General features: G+C 33.5%; 1 protein-coding gene across 3 annotated transcripts in view; it reads right to left on the reverse strand.

The window, feature by feature from the left end:
* LOC129260863 (apoptosis-inducing factor 1, mitochondrial-like) overlaps positions 1-16895 on the reverse strand; it is a 24909-nt gene extending 8014 nt beyond the window's left edge. The window contains exons 1-7 of one of the 3 annotated variants that reach the window (XM_064114305.1): positions 16754-16895; positions 16042-16198; positions 12167-12532; positions 10604-10731; positions 9786-9916; positions 1219-1309; positions 634-718 (exon numbers count right to left, since the gene is read on the reverse strand). In XM_064114305.1, the coding sequence (XP_063970375.1) occupies positions 634-718; positions 1219-1309; positions 9786-9916; positions 10604-10731; positions 12167-12532; positions 16042-16198; positions 16754-16843 (1048 nt within the window). In that variant the 5' untranslated portion in view covers positions 16844-16895. The remainder of the gene's footprint in view (positions 1-633; positions 719-1218; positions 1310-9785; positions 9917-10603; positions 10732-12166; positions 12533-16041; positions 16199-16753) is intronic. The other 2 variants (XM_064114306.1, XM_064114308.1) reach the window with 2 other exon arrangements.
* Positions 16896-19919: the final 3024 nt, after the last annotated feature.

A 19919-nucleotide genomic window follows, 5' to 3' on the forward strand; every position in this document is an offset into this window, starting at 1 on the left:
ACCCAAATATACTCACTGGTTGGGAAAATGAGTTGACTAAAACAGGGATGCATAAATTTGTGTCTAATTTCGAAGTTGGTTGAGAATCAAACATATTTTTAGTATCTAAATTCTCTGCATTTGACTACAAGGCAAAATAACCATAATCATATCTTCTGTATTACTGTCGTGGTGAAGTGATACATACATATGCAACTAGCAATTGACCCACAAATTTAGCAGACATTTGATTGTGAAACAGTTCCATAGGTCATGACATACTCATAATGTGTGTACATGCTATAGTTTATCAAGGCAAAACTCTATCAATATTGTCTTTCTTACGTTTACTATCCCTCTTGTTTTGTGACTTAATCAGCCATCAAACATTCTGTTATTGATTCATGTCACATCTAGATACCCATATTTTAAACCAGGTTTTAGACCTTGGTTTGAGTTGAACTGAAGTTCACAATACAGGCTCAAATAGAAAATCGACCTGGTCTTAAAGTGTTGCAATAGATTAAAATGTAACTCATATTAACCCTCATCTTAAAGTCCTATCTCTAAACTCCACAAATTCTGATCAATCACAATTTGAGCTTGATTTGAATTCATTATAACTCTTTGTTAGATGAGCTACTGCTCCTTTACCTGTAGCAATAAGGCACTTGTCAAATGAAATGACTGATCCATCTTCCAACGTTGCTTTCTTTTTCTGAACGTTGAGCCCCTTGACCTGAATAAAATGATTAAAATAAAAAAATATCATCATTCAAAATGTGAATTCAATTTCTTTACATAGTTAGATTTTGACTGTTTCATAAAAACTTACATTAAGACCTAATTCTGGAATTAAAATTCAACTTGAGTTGAAGCCAAATGACAGTATGCATGAAAGAGTAACATTTGATTTTGGGAGAAACATTCAAACCCAAATTTTATATCATTACAAAGCAAAATGGTCCTCAGGTTTAAGTACTTTTGTAACTGACAGTACCTGTTTAAAATTTATATCGTGAAAAATAAAAATAAGTCATTGATGAAGACTAGTCTGTTGAAGATCAATCATTAAATTTAAATTTAAGTCTTCAAAATTAAATATAATTATCCAATTTATGAATAAACATGCATGTTTAATATCTGAATATCTTTGTTAAATATGGTTTAGTCAATACAACATATTGCAGCTCATATTACATGTATAGTACACCGGTATACAAGTTTGAGGAACATTACCTTGTGCCCTTTGAGTACCGCGACTCCTCCATTCTCCTTTGTTGGTAGCTCAGATGGTTTGCAGTAAAATGCATCTGGCTCAAAGAAAATGCTGAAGAAAAAAAGAAAAAAGGACAGACCTGTAAATTGTTTCCAACTGGTCGCTGAGGATTTAGTACTGACACTCAATGCTAATTGAATACATATTTGTGAAATTTGGTTATCTTATTATAAGGCCATTGCTCAACAAATTATTAGCAGTGCAACTCATTACAATACGATACATAATTGTTTATTAGCTATGAATCTCTGCCCTCCATGGTCAGTAAAATTCAAAAGAAATCAAGACATTTTGCATTTAGACCATGGTGTATCAATTTATTTGAGATTTTAGCCCAAGTGTACACATCACAAAATCTAATTTAATGATACACTTTCTTTCCTATTCACCAGACAGCTATTTATCTCACCTGGGTAGAGAAAGGCAAAAATCAATCAATACCAGACCAAAAGACAAACTGTCAAAGGACAATTCCACGAGCATAACACTGAAAATTTCATCAAAATCGGATGTAAAATAAGAAAGTTATGACATTTTAACTTTTCGCTTTATTTCACAAAATAGTTATATGCACATCCTGGTCGGTATGCAAATGAGGAGACCAATATGGCACGCTCATAGGGAATCAATTAAATATATATTTCACTTATAAAATATATGTTTCTCTTCCACTAAACCATTTCACTCAAAGAAATTTATATTTCACTTTTAAAAATATATTCCACTTTATCAAAAAAATATATTTCACTAAAAAAAAAATATGTTTCACTTTTCAAAAAATATGTTTCACTTTTCCCAAAAAATATATATATTTCCCTTTTCCCCCCAAAAAATATATGTCACTTTTCAAGAAAATATATTTCATTTTTCAAAAAAAATATATTTCACTTTTCAAACAAATATATTTCACTTTTCCAAAAATATGTTTCGCTTTAAAAAAATATATATTTTACTTTTCAAAAAAAATATATTTCATCTTTCAAAAAAATATATTTCACTTTCTCAAAAAAATATATTTCACTTTTCAAAAAAAATATTTTACTTTTCAAAAAAATAAATTTCACTTTTCCAAAAAAATATATTTCACTTTTCAAAAAAATATATTTCACTTTTCCAAAAAATATGTTTCACTTTTGAAAGAAATATATTTCACTTTTGAAAAAAAATTTCGACGAAGATTCATTTCACTTGTTACATTTTAATTTTGAGAGAAAACAAATCCTTTCACTTTTGTTGGAAAACACATGCGGCTGCCGTATTATCTCCGTATACGTAAAATCCATCTATCTTTCTACCTACATGATATATCTATCTATCTATCTATCTATCTATCTGCCTAATTAGTATCTATTTGTTCAAATATGTCTATCCTTCTATCTATCTATCCATCTATCTGTCTTTTATCTATCTCTGGATCTGTCTATTTATTTTTCTATATATCTGTCTAATAATTATCTGTTTAAATATGTCTATCTATCTATCTACAAATCTGTCTGTCTATCTATCTATCTATCTATCTATCTAATATCTATTTATTTCGTTTAATATGTCTGTATATCTGTTTATTTATCATTTAATTTATATATATATATCTATCTACCTACATGATATATCTATCTATCTCTCTGCCTAGTATATATCTATCTGTTTAAATATGTTTATCTTTCTATCTATCTATCCATCCATCTATCTGTCTGTCTATTTATCTATCTATCTCTCGGACTATTTATTTTTTATCTATCTGTCTAATAATTATCTGTTTAAATAGGTCTATCTATCAACAAATCTATCTATCTGTCTCTTTATCTATCTATTAATCAGGGGCCGCGGAATGGTTTTCAAAGTGGGGGGGGGGACCATGCAAAAAATCACAATCATATGGTCACTTTAACGTTTTGTACACGGTTTTGGAAAAAAGTGTGGGGGGCTGAAGCCCCCCTCCAGCTTCCGCGCCCCCTGTTAATATATATCTATCTTCTATTAATCTATCCACTTATCATTTATCTATCCATCCATCTATCTATTTATCTATCTTTCTTATATGTATCTGTTTGAATATGTATGTCTGTCTGTCTATTTATCTTTCATACTTATATCCATTTATTTGTTTAAATAATTATGTGTCTTTGTCTCTGCATCTACGACAGACCACCTAATTCGTCCGCCACGACGAATTGAAATCTAGTTTCGGAGTTTCACTTGTTTCATTTTAAATCCGAGAGAAAACAAATCCTTTCACTTTTGTTGAATAACACATACGGCTGCCGTATTGGACCGTAAGTAAATTTCGTTCCTCGCGTAAATATCCATTCCTCTCGCTACGAAAAACATTTCACTCATGTTGCAAATTCATTTCACTCAATTGCAAAAAATACGTTCCTCTTTTTTCTCGGCCTGTAGGGGGCGCGCACAGAGATGGTTGCAAAATTTTCGCTGTGCTGAGGGGAGAAATCATGAATGCGGTTGCAATACACAAAATAACTAGGATATGGGAATACCAGCGAACCCAATTGCATCACTTTCCCACGTGCACGAGAATGCACCACGAGGTAGACCCATAAACACAAATACAAACACAATAGCCAGTACAATCAGCTGTTGCATTCGGCCCTAGGATCAATCGCTAACCTTTGTAGGCATTAGGCATGAATGCTTTATACATACACTATCTACGGAGCTGAATGGTCAAGGTATAAGTGTTGAAATTTCCCTTTTCTCCATTCTGTCTGTCTTTTACTTCATTGACATACGATAGTCGTAATGATTGATGAAATGAAGCTTACAAAAAGCTACCTTTCACTGGTCAACTCACTTGTACCTGCACCGCAAAACCAAATTCTGTCCATTTTGTCTGAGACATGAAGGGGGGGGGGGTGTTCACCATCTTTAGAACAGACATAAAAAGTGAGTATACGGGACTGAAGTTGGGTGATGACGTCATCGCTCAACCCAAAAAGGTTGGTGTTAGCCATGAGATATAACGCGTAATTAGTATACATCTCTGTGGTGTTAGCCGAGAATGTCCACCGAAAGCGATGATGTCATCACCCAGGGGCGGATCCAGCTTTTTATAAAGGGGGGGGGGTTGGGGTGGTATGCGAGGGAGCGTAGCGACCGAGTCCAAGCGAGCGGAGCGAGCGAGGGGGTCCCCCCTCCCACAGTAGGGAAAATTTTTGAAAAATAAATACATAGAAATAGAATAAAATAAAATTACAAGTTTAAAAAAAAAGATAAGATTTTAAAAAATGGTCCCCGGATTTTTTTTGCAACCATCTCTGTGCGCGCCCCCTACAGGCCGAGAAAAAAGAGGAACGTATTTTTTGCAATTGAGTGAAATGAATTTGCAACATGAGTGAAATGTTTTTCGTAGCGAGAGGAATGGATATTTACGCGAGGAACGAAATTTACTTACGGTCCAATACGGCAGCCGTATGTGTTATTCAACAAAAGTGAAAGGATTTGTTTTCTCTCGGATTTAAAATGAAACAAGTGAAACTCCGAAACTAGATTTCAATTCGTCGTGGCGGACGAATTAGGTGGTCTGTCGTAGATGCAGAGACAAAGACACATAATTATTTAAACAAATAAATGGATATAAGTATGAAAGATAAATAGACAGACAGACATACATATTCAAACAGATACATATAAGAAAGATAGATAAATAGATAGATGGATGGATAGATAAATGATAAGTGGATAGATTAATAGAAGATAGATATATATTAACAGGGGGCGCGGAAGCTGGAGGGGGCCGGCTTCAGCCCCCCACACTTTTTTCCAAAACCGTGTACAAAAACGTAAAAGTGACCATATGATTGTGATTTTTTGCATGGTTCCCCCCCCCCACTTTGAAAACCATTCCGCGGCCCCTGATTAATAGATAGATATAGATAAAGAGACAGATAGATAGATTTGTAGATAGATAGACCTATTTAAACAGATAATTATTAGACAGATAGATAAAAAATAAATAGTCCGAGAGATAGATAGATAAATAGACAGACAGATAGATGGATGGATAGATAGATAGAAAGATAAACATATTTAAACAGATAGATATATACTAGGCAGAGAGATAGATAGATATATCATGTAGGTAGATAGATATATATATAAATTGAATGATAAATAAATAGATATACAGACATATTAAACGAAATAAATAGATATTAGATAGATAGATAGATAGACAGACAGATTTGTAGATAGATAGATAGATAGACATATTTAAACAGATAATTATTAGACAGATATATAGAAAAATAAATAGACAGATCCAGAGATAGATATTATCTATCTCTGGATCTGTCTATTTATTTTTCTATAAAAGACAGATAGATGGATAGATAGATAGAAGGATAGACATATTTGAACAAATAGATACTAATTAGGCAGATAGATAGATAGATATATCATGTAGGTAGAAAGATAGATGGATTTTACGTATACGGAGATAATACGGCAGCCGCATGTGATATCCAACAAAAGTGAAAGGATTTGTTTTCTCTCAAAATTAAAATGTAACAAGTGAAATGAATCTTCGTCGAAATTTTTTTTTTTTGAAAAGTGAAATATATTTCTTTTGAAATTTTTTTTGAAAAGTGAAATATATATTTTTTTAAAAGCGATACATATTTTTGGAAAAGTGAAATATATTTGTTTGAAAAGTGAAATATATTTTTTTTGAAAAGTGAAATATATTTTCTTGAAAAGTGAAATATATTTTTTTGGAAAAGTGAAACATATATTTTTTTAAGTGAAATATATTTTTTTGATAAAGTGGAATATATTTTTAAAAGTGAAATATAAATTTCTTTGAGTGAAATGGTTTAGTGGAAGAGAAACATATATTTTATAAGTGAAATATATATTTAATTGATTCCCTATGAGCGTGCCATAGACCAATGATGTCATCCACTATTTCTTTTGTATTTTATCACATAAAATATGAATTACAGGGTTGTTGATTTTTTTTATTTTTTTAAAAAAATCAAAAAAATCAGATTTTTTTTATTTAAATCGGATTTTTATGATTTAAATCAGATTTTTTTGATTTTTTTCCAACGAAAAATAATGGTCACACTTAACAAGTTTTAAACTATATTTAAACTGTTTTACACCAATAATAGTGGTCAAGTAGTCTTTTGAACATTGTGTATTGTACTATTTGACACAATAATCCACTTATATACAGGTAATTATTTTTATTTTTTTTTATTTATTTGCATTATAGAGAGGGACATTTTATGGAAGCCCAAGTAATGTTATGTATTATGTATACATTTAAACTCTTGAAATTTTTATATCAGTCAGTTCAAAACATCCGAAGTGTTACTCCAATGCATGAAGTACTCAAAGAACTTGAGAATTTCCAACAAAATTGACATTATTAAAGGTCAAGTCCACCCCAGCAAAATGTTGATTTGAATAAATAGAGAAAAATCAAACTAGCATAACACCGAAAATTTCATCAAAATCGGATGCAAAATAAGAAAGTAATGGCATTTTAACGTTTCGCTTATTTTTCACAAAACAGTGATATGCACAACTCAGTGACATGCAAATGAGTCAGTCGATGATGTCCATCACTCACTATTTCTTTTGTTTTTTATTATTTGAATTATACAATATTTCAATTTTTACAGATTTGACCATATAGGGACCGACTTGACTGAACCATATAGTATTAAACAATGCTAATTCCACATGTATAGAGAGGAATTAATCACTGTTTCACTTGACAATAAGGAGAAAATTTGAATATTTCATATTTCATATAATAAAATACAAAAGAAATAGTGAGTGGATGACGTCATCAGTCTCCTCATTTGCATACCGACCAGGATGTGCATATAACTGTTTTGTGAAATTAAGCAAATCTTCAAAATGTCATAACTTTCTTATTTTACATCCGATTTTGATGAAATTTTCAGTGTTATTCTTGTTGGATTTTTCTCTTTTTATTCAAATAATTTGTTTGTTGGGGTGGACTTGTCCTTTAAAGGCCTGTAGGATAAGCACCACTGTCCACCATATCATTGATGTGCTGTTTTTTTCAAACTATTACATGAACAAGCAAGCACAGCAGTTGTATTGCTGCATACAGTAACACTTGCCCAGCAACTTTCCATTTTTAAATTCTTACTTATTAAGTATACATGTGTACTTTGAAATTGTGTAATTGAATGTATGGGTATTCATAAGAAAATACACAAGCATGCAAATATACATGTAATTCTTATCAAATGTACACATTTGCCTTCAACTTAAGTAATTGAAAGAATGGGTATTAATAGTAACAAGAAGGAGGTACATACAAGTAGTTCAGCTGTTTTGTAAAAGTATCCAAGTTGTGGACTTTGAGCACCTTTGTAGATTTTATATATTATTTTATTGAAGATTTAACAGTTTGGTGTACATACAGAGAGTTATTTATCATTACTTCGTTAGAAACTTGTTGTTTTCATCAGTTTTGCTTGTTTTACAATTTGAAAATAAAACAGTGGTGTTAAATCAGACTCCATGAGGGTATATCATTCTTTTAAAGTATCTCTAAAGCATGTGGAACAGAAATGAAAATGATTACATTGAAAGTATCTGTTAAGAAGAAGAGAAAATAGAGAAAACTAATTTTTTTCATAAAAGTTTATTTAAATCAGTGATTTTTTTGAAAAAAATCAAGTGATTTAAATCATGATTTAAATCGACATGATTTAAATCAAACAACCCTGAATTATGAAATATTCCAATATTCTCCTCATTGTCAAGTGAAACAACAATTAATTCCTCCCTGAACATGTGGAATTAGCATTGTTTTAACATTTTATGGTTCAGTCAAGTTGGCCCTTATCGTCAAATATGTAAAAAAATGAAATAATGTATGATTCAAACAATTAAAAAAAAAATTGTGAGGGACATCATCGACTGTCTCATTTGCATGTCACTGAGTTGTGCATACTGGTACAGGTATCATTGTTTTGTGATAAATAGGCGAAACTTTAAAATGTCATAACTATCTTATTTTACACCCGATTTTGATGAAATTTTCAGCGTTATGCTAGTTAGATTTTTCTCTATTTTTTCAAATCAACATTTTTCTGGGGTGGTCTTGGCCTTCAAAACCATAACACACCTTAAACTATACGACTCATACATTTCATTTGCATGCACCACCGCCGTTCATTATCATGAGAAGTTTGTGGGTTGATCGCTTTTTCATAAGACAAACAAGATAGCACGATTTGCGAGTAAGAATGGAACAAGTGGAATGCCTCTGGCTGTCTCACCTGCATCACGCGATTCAATATAGCAGCAGTGCTGACTTTGAAAACTACTATAAAATAATTATTCACAAAAAACACCATTCATATAATGATACAATACTACTTTCATTGACATTTGACCTTGATCATGTGATCTAAAACTTGTCAGTGATACTTGATTACCCCTATATCCACGTCACTATATCTATAAACTTTGAAAGTTATGACAGCAATCTAATAATTACCTCTAAAATGGCCAAAGTTCAATGATCTTAAATGACCTTTGACTTTGTTCATGTGACCTGAAACTCGCATGAGATGTTCAGTGATACTTGACACTTATGTCCAAGTTTTATGAACTAGACCAATATACTTACAGAGTTATGATGGTGATTCAACAAATACCCCCAACATGGCCAAAGTCCATTGACCTTTGTCATGTGACCTGAAACTCGGAGGGGATGTTCAAAGATACTTGATTACTCTTATGTCCAAGTTTCATGAATCAGATCCATAAACTTTCAAAGTTATGATGGCAATTCAACATATACCCCCAATTTGGCCAAAGTTCATTGACCCTAAATGACCTTTGACCTTGGTCATGTGACGTGAAACTCATGCAGGATGTTCAGTAATACTTGATTAACCTCATGTCCAAGTTTCATGAACTAGGTCCTTATATTTCAAAAACTTAACCTTAGGTTAAGATTTTGATGTTGATTCCCCCAACATGGTCTAAGTTCATTGACCCTAAATGACCTTTGACCTTGGTCATGTGACCTGAAACTCAGGCAGAATGTTTAGTAATAATTTATTAACCTTATTGCCAAGTTTCATGAACTAGGTCCATATACTTTCTAAGTTATGCTGTCATTTCAAAAACTTAACCTTCGGTTAAGATTTGGTGTTGAAGCCACCGCCGCCGCCGTCGGAAAAGCGGCGCCTATAGTCTCACTCTGCTATGCAGGTGAGACAAAAATTACAGAAATATTGAACCGAACGATGATTCCCACGTGCATGGAAGAATAAGGCTTACTTATTAGAACCACAAGTGAAAACTGTTTAAATGTGTTTGAAATCACTTTGAATTAAATTGAAAGAGAATCAAGAGATTAATTTGTGGTGTTGAGTTCACCGTGGTTGACCAATCTCTCAGGACTGACGTGTATGACTGACGTCACAAAGGCGCAACTTGCATCTATGAAACAATAAATTTGATGACATACAGACTTGAGAACAGCACTAATACATGATTGACTCACCTCTTTTCCTTTCCATTCCATTGCTTGAACTTGAGATTATCAACACCTTCTTTATCATCACTAAACCAGAGTTCTTTAGATAGGGGTGGTCTCATGTATGGCATGGCTTCTTCATCTCCTACAACTAATACCTTCAATACAATTATAAAAAAAAACCAAAACATACATTATCATTATGTCATTGCATCTTTCGAACAGAGAACTAACAGCTAACGCATTTTAATATACAAAATATTAACTAGAACTGTTTCCCCATCCCTTCAATTTGAACTCGTCCATCCATAAACCTCATGGCCCTATTTGATAAGATATCCAATTCTTCCACTAAATCAAAATGAATAATTGACAGTCTTACGTAAGGCTATTTGTAAGTTATGCATGATTTTAACCATGATTTTACAGATGTCTTCATTCACAACTGTTGACCTATTATTCTCAATCATTTTGACTCTCATCATCTTAAGTTGAAAGCTGATCTTTGAATAATAAAATTATAGTGGTTTACAAGAATCTGAGTGCAAAGTTTATAATTTTTCAAACTTGTACTTAACCTGTTGACTACTGAATTCTGTAAATCCCATAGACTTTGTACAGGTATCACACGGTTCCAGTTTGCAATGGGTTAATAAGGTTATAGGAAATTCATTACCACTTCATTAAACCAAGACAAAAAATTTAGCATAATTATCATTAGTACTAAAGAAAATTTTATGTGACTTATGAACAGCTTCATGAAATGGGACCGACAACTGTGTTAACACAGATCCAATTATTTCCTTGATCCTGTACATTTGAATGTCATATCTATAGTCATTTACCTTTGCTTTAGGGTCATTTGCTCTGATCGCCCTGAGAGCAGCAAACGATGCCGTCCCTGCACCAATAAGAAGGTAGGTAGCATGCTCTGGGATCTCTGGTAGGGGTGGTGGTACATCAGCTGGTGTTGCTATGTTGGGAATGTCATATAAAAAAAAGAAAGATGGGGAATGTCACTGATTAAAAGTAATAAATTCTTGGAAAATTCAACAAATGCTGAAAACATACGCAACTGCAACCTACATTGCATGAAGCATTATCCCAACAGAAGCATATGCTTTTATTGTATAATATTACAGAATCTGAATTCAATAATTCAATTCCAAACTTAACTTGTATCCTTACAATTATATTTGAACACTTTGAAATAAAACATATTGTTGTTTTCATAAAATAATAAATTGAATAACTTATACCAATTATATCCTTTTGTCATTTGAATGAGACGTAATCTTCATCAGAAATGTTTTTTGATTTGTTTTTCTATTCACTACAATATAGATAACTTTGAATAATTGCTTTAATGCAATATTTCACTGAACTAAAATTAATACATTCAATCAATAGACATGTAAAATTGTTAAGGAACTGAATACATGAGACATTACTCATACATGCATAAGTCAAGTTAGTTTTTGGAAATTTTGCACTCATTGCTCATACACCATTTTAATGCCAGCATAAAATGAAATGAAATAATAAAAATAAAATAGCACTAATTTCTATTTTAAAGATTAAGGATCAAGAACCACATATACACAAATAGAAATAAATGATTATCATGAGGGTGATATATTTGCCAAAGTGTTACTGTGTCCAACTAGTTGTCACATCAGGGGAGCATTTCATGAAAGGACTTGTCAGACGTTTTATCAAACAAGTCCCTTTTTATCTGACAGTTACCATAGTAACAGTGCCTTCCAGCCAATCAAAATCTCTGAAAAATGTCAGATCTGACAACTTGTCAGACAAAAATGTTGATGAAACACTCCCCAGGTCTGAAGATAAAGAATGAAGGCCAAATGTCACTGTGAGCATAGAACCATGTGTAGTAAAAGGTAAAGTTAACAATTAGTGACATAAAACACAGATGCTGTTACAATCTGAAAGAGAAAGAGAGAGGTATCAGAATATGGATTATAATTATATTGTGTGGAGCAGGTATATGAAGAAATGGTTTGCATGAAATGTGAGCAGTTGCACAAGAAACCTTAACATTAACTTTCATCATCAATCCTCACATTTCATTGTAGACAAAACAAAGAGTATTGTGGGAAAGCTGTTGTCAAAGCCGCTTAGTGCCTATATGGCAGGAGCCTTGCTACGATATACAGCAGAGACTTTTGTAAAGGTGCCTATAGTATTTCATTAGGTCATGAATGTTAGCAAGATTTATGAGTAAGCACTGCCTTCCCAATGACACCAAAAGCAGACAATATAAGCTTACAGAACAGATAGCACACAAAGGTAGAAAGGAGATCAAACATATTGAGTACTTGGTTGGTGACTTTACAGGCAGTGATATAGGTGAAAAAGTAGTATCATATCTCCCGTTGACGACCTACCATCCACAGCAGCTACCACTAGGGTATCTTCTGTTGCAGGCTCTTCTGTACTAGGAACTGCTTCAGATGCAGTTTCCTCAGTACCAGGTACTACCTGTGTTTCTTTGGCTTCAGATTCCTCAGAACTAGAAACCACTGGAGTTTCTTCGGCAACAGGTTCTTCAGTACTCACAGCTGATTCTGAACTAGAATCTTCTGTTGCAGGCTCTTCTGTACTAGGAACTGCTTCAGATGCAGTTTCCTCAGTACCAGGTACTACCTGTGTTTCTTTGGCTTCAGATTCCTCAGAACTAGAAACCACGGGAGTTTCTTCGGCAACAGGTTCTTCAGTACTCACAGCTGATTCTGAACTAGAATCTGGCTCATCTAAACCAAAAATGTCATAGCAAGCAACATTTACCTTTTTTTGCAGAGCATTGAAAATGCATGCAAATTTTACCAAAGTGACCTGCCTTACCAAAAAAAAAAAAAAAAGGAAAAATTAGTGGCAAAGCTTAAGGAAACCTTGAGAAAGATAACTAAACTTGCAGGAAAACAGCAAAGGAAGATATCACATATTTCTGGGTATGCAAACTAGTTTTCATTTGTTCAGGGCACTACATTCCCTAAACATTATTCTGCTCAATAATTTCAAACACATTCAGATACATGTATGGGAGGGGGAAAAAACCTCTTGGAATGACATCATACCCTGAATGAGACACACATTTTAAACGTTTCCTCTTATAGAACACATGAAGATGAAGCAAAACTTCCGGTGTCATGTACAGAGAACTTGCAACAAAATGAAAATGATTTAATCAATTTAAAAAAAAATCAAAACCAAATTTACAGTAGTTTGTATTGAACATTTTTTTTTTTTTTTTTTTTTTTTTTTCATTGCTAAGCAAGCAAGCAAGCAAGCAGTGATATTTTATATTGAACAGCCAGAAAAAAGGCAGCATGTTTACACAATAAATTGAAAAGGGAGTTTAAAGACAAATACCAGCTGTGGTAACAATCTCAAAATGAGTTCGAACAGAATCCAATAAAATGACCACCCAAGTGTTTGTATATACAGTGCGTCCCACAAAAAACGAAACCGAGATTTATCGATGATTTATCATAATTTAATCACAAATACAATAGACAAATGACCTACCATTATAAAGCTTAGAATCTCCTCTTTCATCTGAAATTACTTAGATTATTTCTCATTTACGCATAAGTGAGCAAAAACAATTTGAAGAGGGGATACCAAAAAGTAATTTGGCGGGCTGTATCTGGGTTTCAAAAAGAAAACCACATTTCTAAAAAGTTCAATATCTGCTCTTTAATTTGATACCTAAATTACAGAAAACGGTCAAGAAATAAGAAAGTTCTGGTTATTTGAAATAAGGCTTGAATTTCAATAATTTCATAAAATGAAGAGGTTTTACAGGCTAGCGTTCAAACTCACTCGACACTCCGTTTTGTTGACGATCAGCCAGGCATGAAGTCTTTTGTTAACCATGCGATAGCTTCTGTGGGAAACCGGTGAAAACACGTTTATTTAATGAAATTATGGAAATACAAGCATTGTTTCGAGGGAACGTAACTTTTTTACTTCTTGACAATTTTTTGTGATTAAGGTATCAAATTAAAGAGCAGATATTGAACTTTTTAGGCATGTGATTTTCTTTTTAAAATTCAGATACCCCCGCCACATGAGTTTTTGGTATCCTTTCTTCAAATTGTTTTTGCTCACTCATGCGTGAATGAGGAATAATCTAAGTCATATCAGATGAAAGAGGAGATTCTAAGCTTTACATTGGTAGGTCATTTGTCTATTGTATTTGTGATTAAGTTATGATAAATCATCGCTAAATCTCGGTTTCATTTTTTCTGGGACGCACTGTATATATGAATAAAGAATATGTGCCAAATGACTCTGGATAAAAATGTTTAATTGCTGAGAAATTAGCAAAATAAGCACAAAATTCGATAAAATGTTGGGTATTTTTCCAAAAAATATTAATAAACTCTCCCACATATGCCTTTTTGTGCTAATGATCATCAGAATTATCGGTTTTCAGCTAAGATTTCATGATTTTACAAAGATAAATTTAGCTCAATGTACCAGAACTAGATCTATGATAATATGGTGGCATTTATCTGTGATGTAAAAGACTTTCTCATTTAATAATTATTTGCTGCAACTACTTTCTATACCTTTAAATTAGGGTAAGTTATCTGGGTTTTTTTTATGAACATTCATCATATAATGGTTGTTATACCTCACCTGGAGGAGAATCTGAATGCACTATCTCAACACATTTATCAAAAAGGAAAAAGAGATTTTGTGTCTCGCCCACTTATGAAAATAACCAGAAATATCGTGATTTACATCAGAATTGTAACGAAACTTCATTGTGAAATGACTAGGATGGAATAACACTTGTCATAAGAGTCTTGCACGTAAATTTTAATGTTGCCCTCAAAGTGAACTTTGACCATACCATGTGACCTCCCAACGCAATAGCATGCAGGTCCCCTAAGTACATCTACCATCCAAGTTTGGTTGAAAAGTGATTTACGGTTGCAGAGTTATGTGTCATAAGAGAGTCTTGCACATAAACTTTAACGTTGACCTGAAAATGACCTTTGACCTTACCATGTGACCTCCGATTGCAGCATAACATGCAGGTCCCCCAAGTTCATCTACCATCCAAGTTTGGTTGAAAAGTGACTTCCGGTTGCGGAGTTAGGTGTCATAAGAATGTCTTGCATGTAAACTTTAACGTTGACCTGAAAATGACCATTGACCTTACCATGTGACCTCTGACTGCAGCATAACATGCAGGTCCCCCAAGTCCATCTACCATCCAAGATTGGTTGAAATGTGACTTACGGTTGCGGAGTTAGGTGTCATAAGAGAATCTTGCATGTAAACATTAAAGTTGACCTGAAAATGACCTTTGACCTTACCATGTGACCTTCAACTGCAGCAATAACATGCAGGTCCCCCCAAGTCCATCTACAATCCAAGATTGGTTGAAAAGTGACATACGGTTGCGGAGTTAGGTGACATAAGAGAATCTTGCATGTAAACTTTAACGTTGACCTGAAAATGACCTTTGACCTTACCATGTGACCTCCGACTGCAGCATAACATGCAGGTCTCCCCAAGTCCAACTACCATCCAAAATTGGTTGAAAAGTGACTTACGGTTGCGGAGTAAGGTGTCATAAGAGAATCTTGCATGTAAACTTTAACGTTGACCTGAAAATGACCTTTGACCTCCGACTGCAGCATAACATGCAGGTTCCCCCAAGTCCATCTACCATCCAAGATTGGTTGAAAAGTGACTTACGGTTGTGGAGTTATAAGTCATAAGGTTTGTGACGGACGGACGACATTTGGATCCCTAAGTCTCGCCTTCACCTCTGGTGGACGAGACAAAAAGCAGAGTCTGCTGTATTTTGCACAAAATGATTAAGAACTTCTGTTTTGTAACTTTATTAACAGAATGTTTCTATTCACATTTATTATCATAAAACTTGTATTGTAAGAATCTTTGCTCATACATGTCCCATTTTGTGGAATTGCCTCCCCTCAGGAAGACATCCAAATTTTTATCTCTTTTTCATATTTAAAAAATCGTCTCAAATCATCTATTTACTTCTTAGTTCTTTATGTGCCTTGAGCACTCAAATAAGTGGATTTGTTGCTTTTAATGTCACATTGTTATCATAAAGAAAACGTTGAGGTACATAAATATAGAGACCCCCCCTCCACCCACATCTGACATACCTTGACCTGTAGTTGTTGACCCTTTTAATGTCACATTGTTATCATAAAGAAAACGTTGAGGTACATAAATATAGAGACCCCCCCTCCACCCACATCTGACATACCTTGACCTGTAGTTGTTGACCCTTCTGCTGGAGCAGCCTCGGTACTGGCTGCAGGCTCGGCAGGGCTGGCTTCAGATCCAGCTGAACTGGCAGGAGCCAGATTGAAATTTACTTTCTTAGGTGGGCCACCCCATGTTACTAAACCTTGTGTTTGAACCTAAAGAGAATTGCATATACATGTATCATATCACAGGATACTTCTTTTGATAATCAAATTTTTATACAAGGATATCAAACCACTCCAATGTCATCTAAGCTCAAACTAGACTAATTCTTCTGGTGCTTCTAAGAACTAGATAAATTATGGGTAATGTAAATCAATGTCTCTGGAGAAAAAAAAAAATTAAAAACACCCAATTGATAGTTTCAATCAAGAGCTGAAACAATCATGATGAATCTTACTTCCGAAGTTCCATCAAATGCTTTCTCTACAGATTGTGATTATATCATTACTAGAGTTGATATGGTCAATGGTAAGAAAAGTTTCATCCGAACACAAACACTGTTTTCTGAAAAAAAAAAAAGAAAATCTACTGCTTTAAAACTTATCTTATTTCTTTGGGCAAAATTTAAAAATGGAAGCAAAGTTACACATGAGAGTTAAAACAGATGATTTAAAACTCTTGAAATGCCAAATTTTCCAATCCACACCACGTACACATAAATCCCACATGATTGCCCACATATCACATTGTAAATATAATATACTTACTAATGTAGCTGAGGCAATGAAGAAAGTAACTCCACCGATAGCCCAGTAAATTCCATTCTTACCAACTCCTTCAGTAGTTATGTGAGCCATAGTTCTAGAAGTGGTGGTTTGCAGAACTTTATGACGAGGAAGTTGGAACAAGGATCCTACAATATTTAGAGTAAGAGATAGGAAAATAGAAGGAGATAATTGCATCAACATAACAAAGGGCTGATGGGTAATGATTCTATTGTATGATATACATATTCTGGGCAGATATTACACCGACTCAGGTAAAAAGATAAAAATAAACAGCGTTGACATCTTGTCCAGCAGATGGAAAAAAAAAGGTCTTGAATATGTTGCATATTGCTGACGGAGCACCATATACCAAGAGTGGGAGATTCAAGTCATGTATTCAAACATATTCTGAATAGTGTAAAATTTGAATTATTTCATTGCAAGTTTGACTTCACATAACATCGCCTCTTTCTTTTTATTTTTGGGTTTTTTTGTGCGTTTTTTCCTCTCCTACTCATTTTCCTTCTCATCCCCTCCCATTCTAATTCTTCTTCTCCTTACTTTTCCTTGACTGTTTTTCATGTTTTCTTCTTCTCATCTAATGTTAACCTCTTCCATTTTTTCTCGAAGTTTAAAGTTCGTTCTTTCTTTTCCCTTCTTTTAATTCTAATCTTAAAATAATCTTATCCAGGCTAGCATTCTTTTCACTATAGGGAGCATTGGGACTTCAATAAGGTAGATAAAGCTACCAGACTCTGGTGAGAAGAATTAGAAGGGAGGGGATGAGTAGTCAGACTTTCAAGTGCCATTGTACAAAATCCACAGATACCTAACAAAATTTTTAGATCTAATTTCTTATATCTAAACTGCAACTATTTTCACTCAAAAAAGTTCGTAACTAAGAGAAAAAAAAATAAATCCCTACACAATTCACCATGCAACAAGCCCTGTTGTACATCATTGTGTGCATTTGTGTGTTGCCTAACTTTTGCCTAATTTATTACGTGATTATAAATAATTAGTATAATACTGCCAATTTATAATCACGTAATAAATTTTAGTATTTGTGAAATAATATTTTTTATCTATAAATTGTTCTTCAAAACGGCATTGCTTATCGGAAGTACGTAATACATAAGCGGTTCAAGGGTCGACGCTATTGTATTTGCGTTGTTTACATGTGGATCAAGGGGTCTACGCGACATCAATCTGGTAAGAAACCCACTCATTCAATGAACAAGGTTATGATATAACCTTGTTCTCAGTTATATCTCCATGTGTGGCAAAATAAGGATGGCAATGTTTGGCTTATTTTCTCTTTTTCTTTGGGACAAATGCTTGATTTTTTTTACACTGATAGTTTCCATTACACCTTTTTGTCATACAACTTGGCCCTTAAGTAAATTTGATTCTTTAAATTATTTTTTTCTTAATTAAAAACAGAGATAAAAAATGAAAATTTTCTTGCCATATTATTTTCCACCAATAGAGGGCGCACACAAAAATATGCCCATAATTCAAGTTTTTGAGCGCTCTAGTGAATACAAAAATTATTCCCAAGTTACTTATGAAAAAAATAAATTGCAACTGTATGGAAATTAGTAATTTTGGTCACAAAAGTGATATTTTAATCATTTTTTAAAGTGTGTGCTCTGTACAGTGCCATTGTCATGCCATAGTCCAACCTGTAGATTCCCCACAGGCAGGGTGGTTGCAGTGAACAAGTGAAGAAACCTTAATTTTGCAACATTTTTACCAGAGATTTTTTTAAACCTTCCTACGCATTAGGCATAGGAAGGTGTAGAAATTAATAAAATACAAATATTTTACGTGATTCTTTTATCAAAAGATGGAATTCCTAGGGAAATCCATCTTTATTTACCTGGTTCTCTTATACATATATGAAGGCCTGTTCAAGACTCCAATGATGAAGAAGTATATGTCAGATTGAAAAAAGACATCATGGAGTCCTCAAGAATACCTAGCCCCTCCCTTTTAATTTTTCATTTCTTCCTCTCATTTCATTTTAATTTCTTTTCTCTTCAAAGTTATTTCTTTCTCCTCTCCTTCTCCCTTTTCTTAAAGGTCAAGTCCACCTCAGAAAAATGTTGATTTGAATCAATAGAGAAAAATCAGACAAGCACAATGCTGAAAATTTCATCAAAATCGGATGTAAAATAAGAAAGTTATGACATCTAAAGTTTCGCTTATTTTTAACAAAATAGTAATATGAACGAGCCTGTTTCACCCAAATGAGAGAGTCGATGATGTCACTCACTCACTATTTCTTTTGTTTTTTATTGTTTGAATTATACAATATTTCAATTTTTGCGAATTTGACGATTAGGACCTCCTTGCCTGAAGCACAAAATGTTAAAATAATGGAATTCCACATGTTCAGGGAGGAATGAAACTTCATTTTACTTGACAATGATGAGAAAATCAAAATATTTCATATTTCATATAATAAAATACAAAAGAAATAGTGAGTGAGTGATGTCATCAGTTCCCTCATTTGCATACCTACCAGGATGTGCATATAACTGTTTTGTGTAATTAAGCGAAATTTTAAAATGTCATAACTTTCTTATTTTGCATCCGATTTTGATGAAATTTTCAGTGATATACTTGTTGGATTTTTCTCTTTTTATTCCGATCAACTTTTTGTTGGGGTGGACTTGTCCTTTAATTCTCAAATCATATGATCCATCCACTTCAGGCCAGGCATCCTTTTCGTTTGATCTATCAATAAAAATCATGACTTTCATGTATAACGTCTTAATAATTATTGACTATTGTTTTGGTAAGAAGCTGAATATACAAGAAAATTTAATGCTTCAGAAAGGCTAAATTTTGGATTAAACGCCATATAATTATTATAACGTTTGTTTTAATTATCTATCTCAATTCCATGGTTCACATCTCAGCTTGTTCTGTATGGCAAGTTCCCCCAAATCTGCGCAGTCCCCCTTGTCTGCGCACACGTGTATCAGTGTGCGATTCTAGTAAAAGAAGATATGCAACGAACACGAACACAAAAACTTTACGCATGCACCTCATAGACAGATATTCATTAAAAAATCCGACTCAAAATAATGGAAAAATAATGAATTTGGGGCGTTTCATGCGACGGCCTCAAAATGCAGCCTTTGTCATTAAAATACCA

This window comes from Lytechinus pictus, unplaced genomic scaffold (assembly GCF_037042905.1).
Source record: "Lytechinus pictus isolate F3 Inbred unplaced genomic scaffold, Lp3.0 scaffold_19, whole genome shotgun sequence".
Taxonomy (NCBI): domain Eukaryota; kingdom Metazoa; phylum Echinodermata; class Echinoidea; order Temnopleuroida; family Toxopneustidae; genus Lytechinus; species Lytechinus pictus.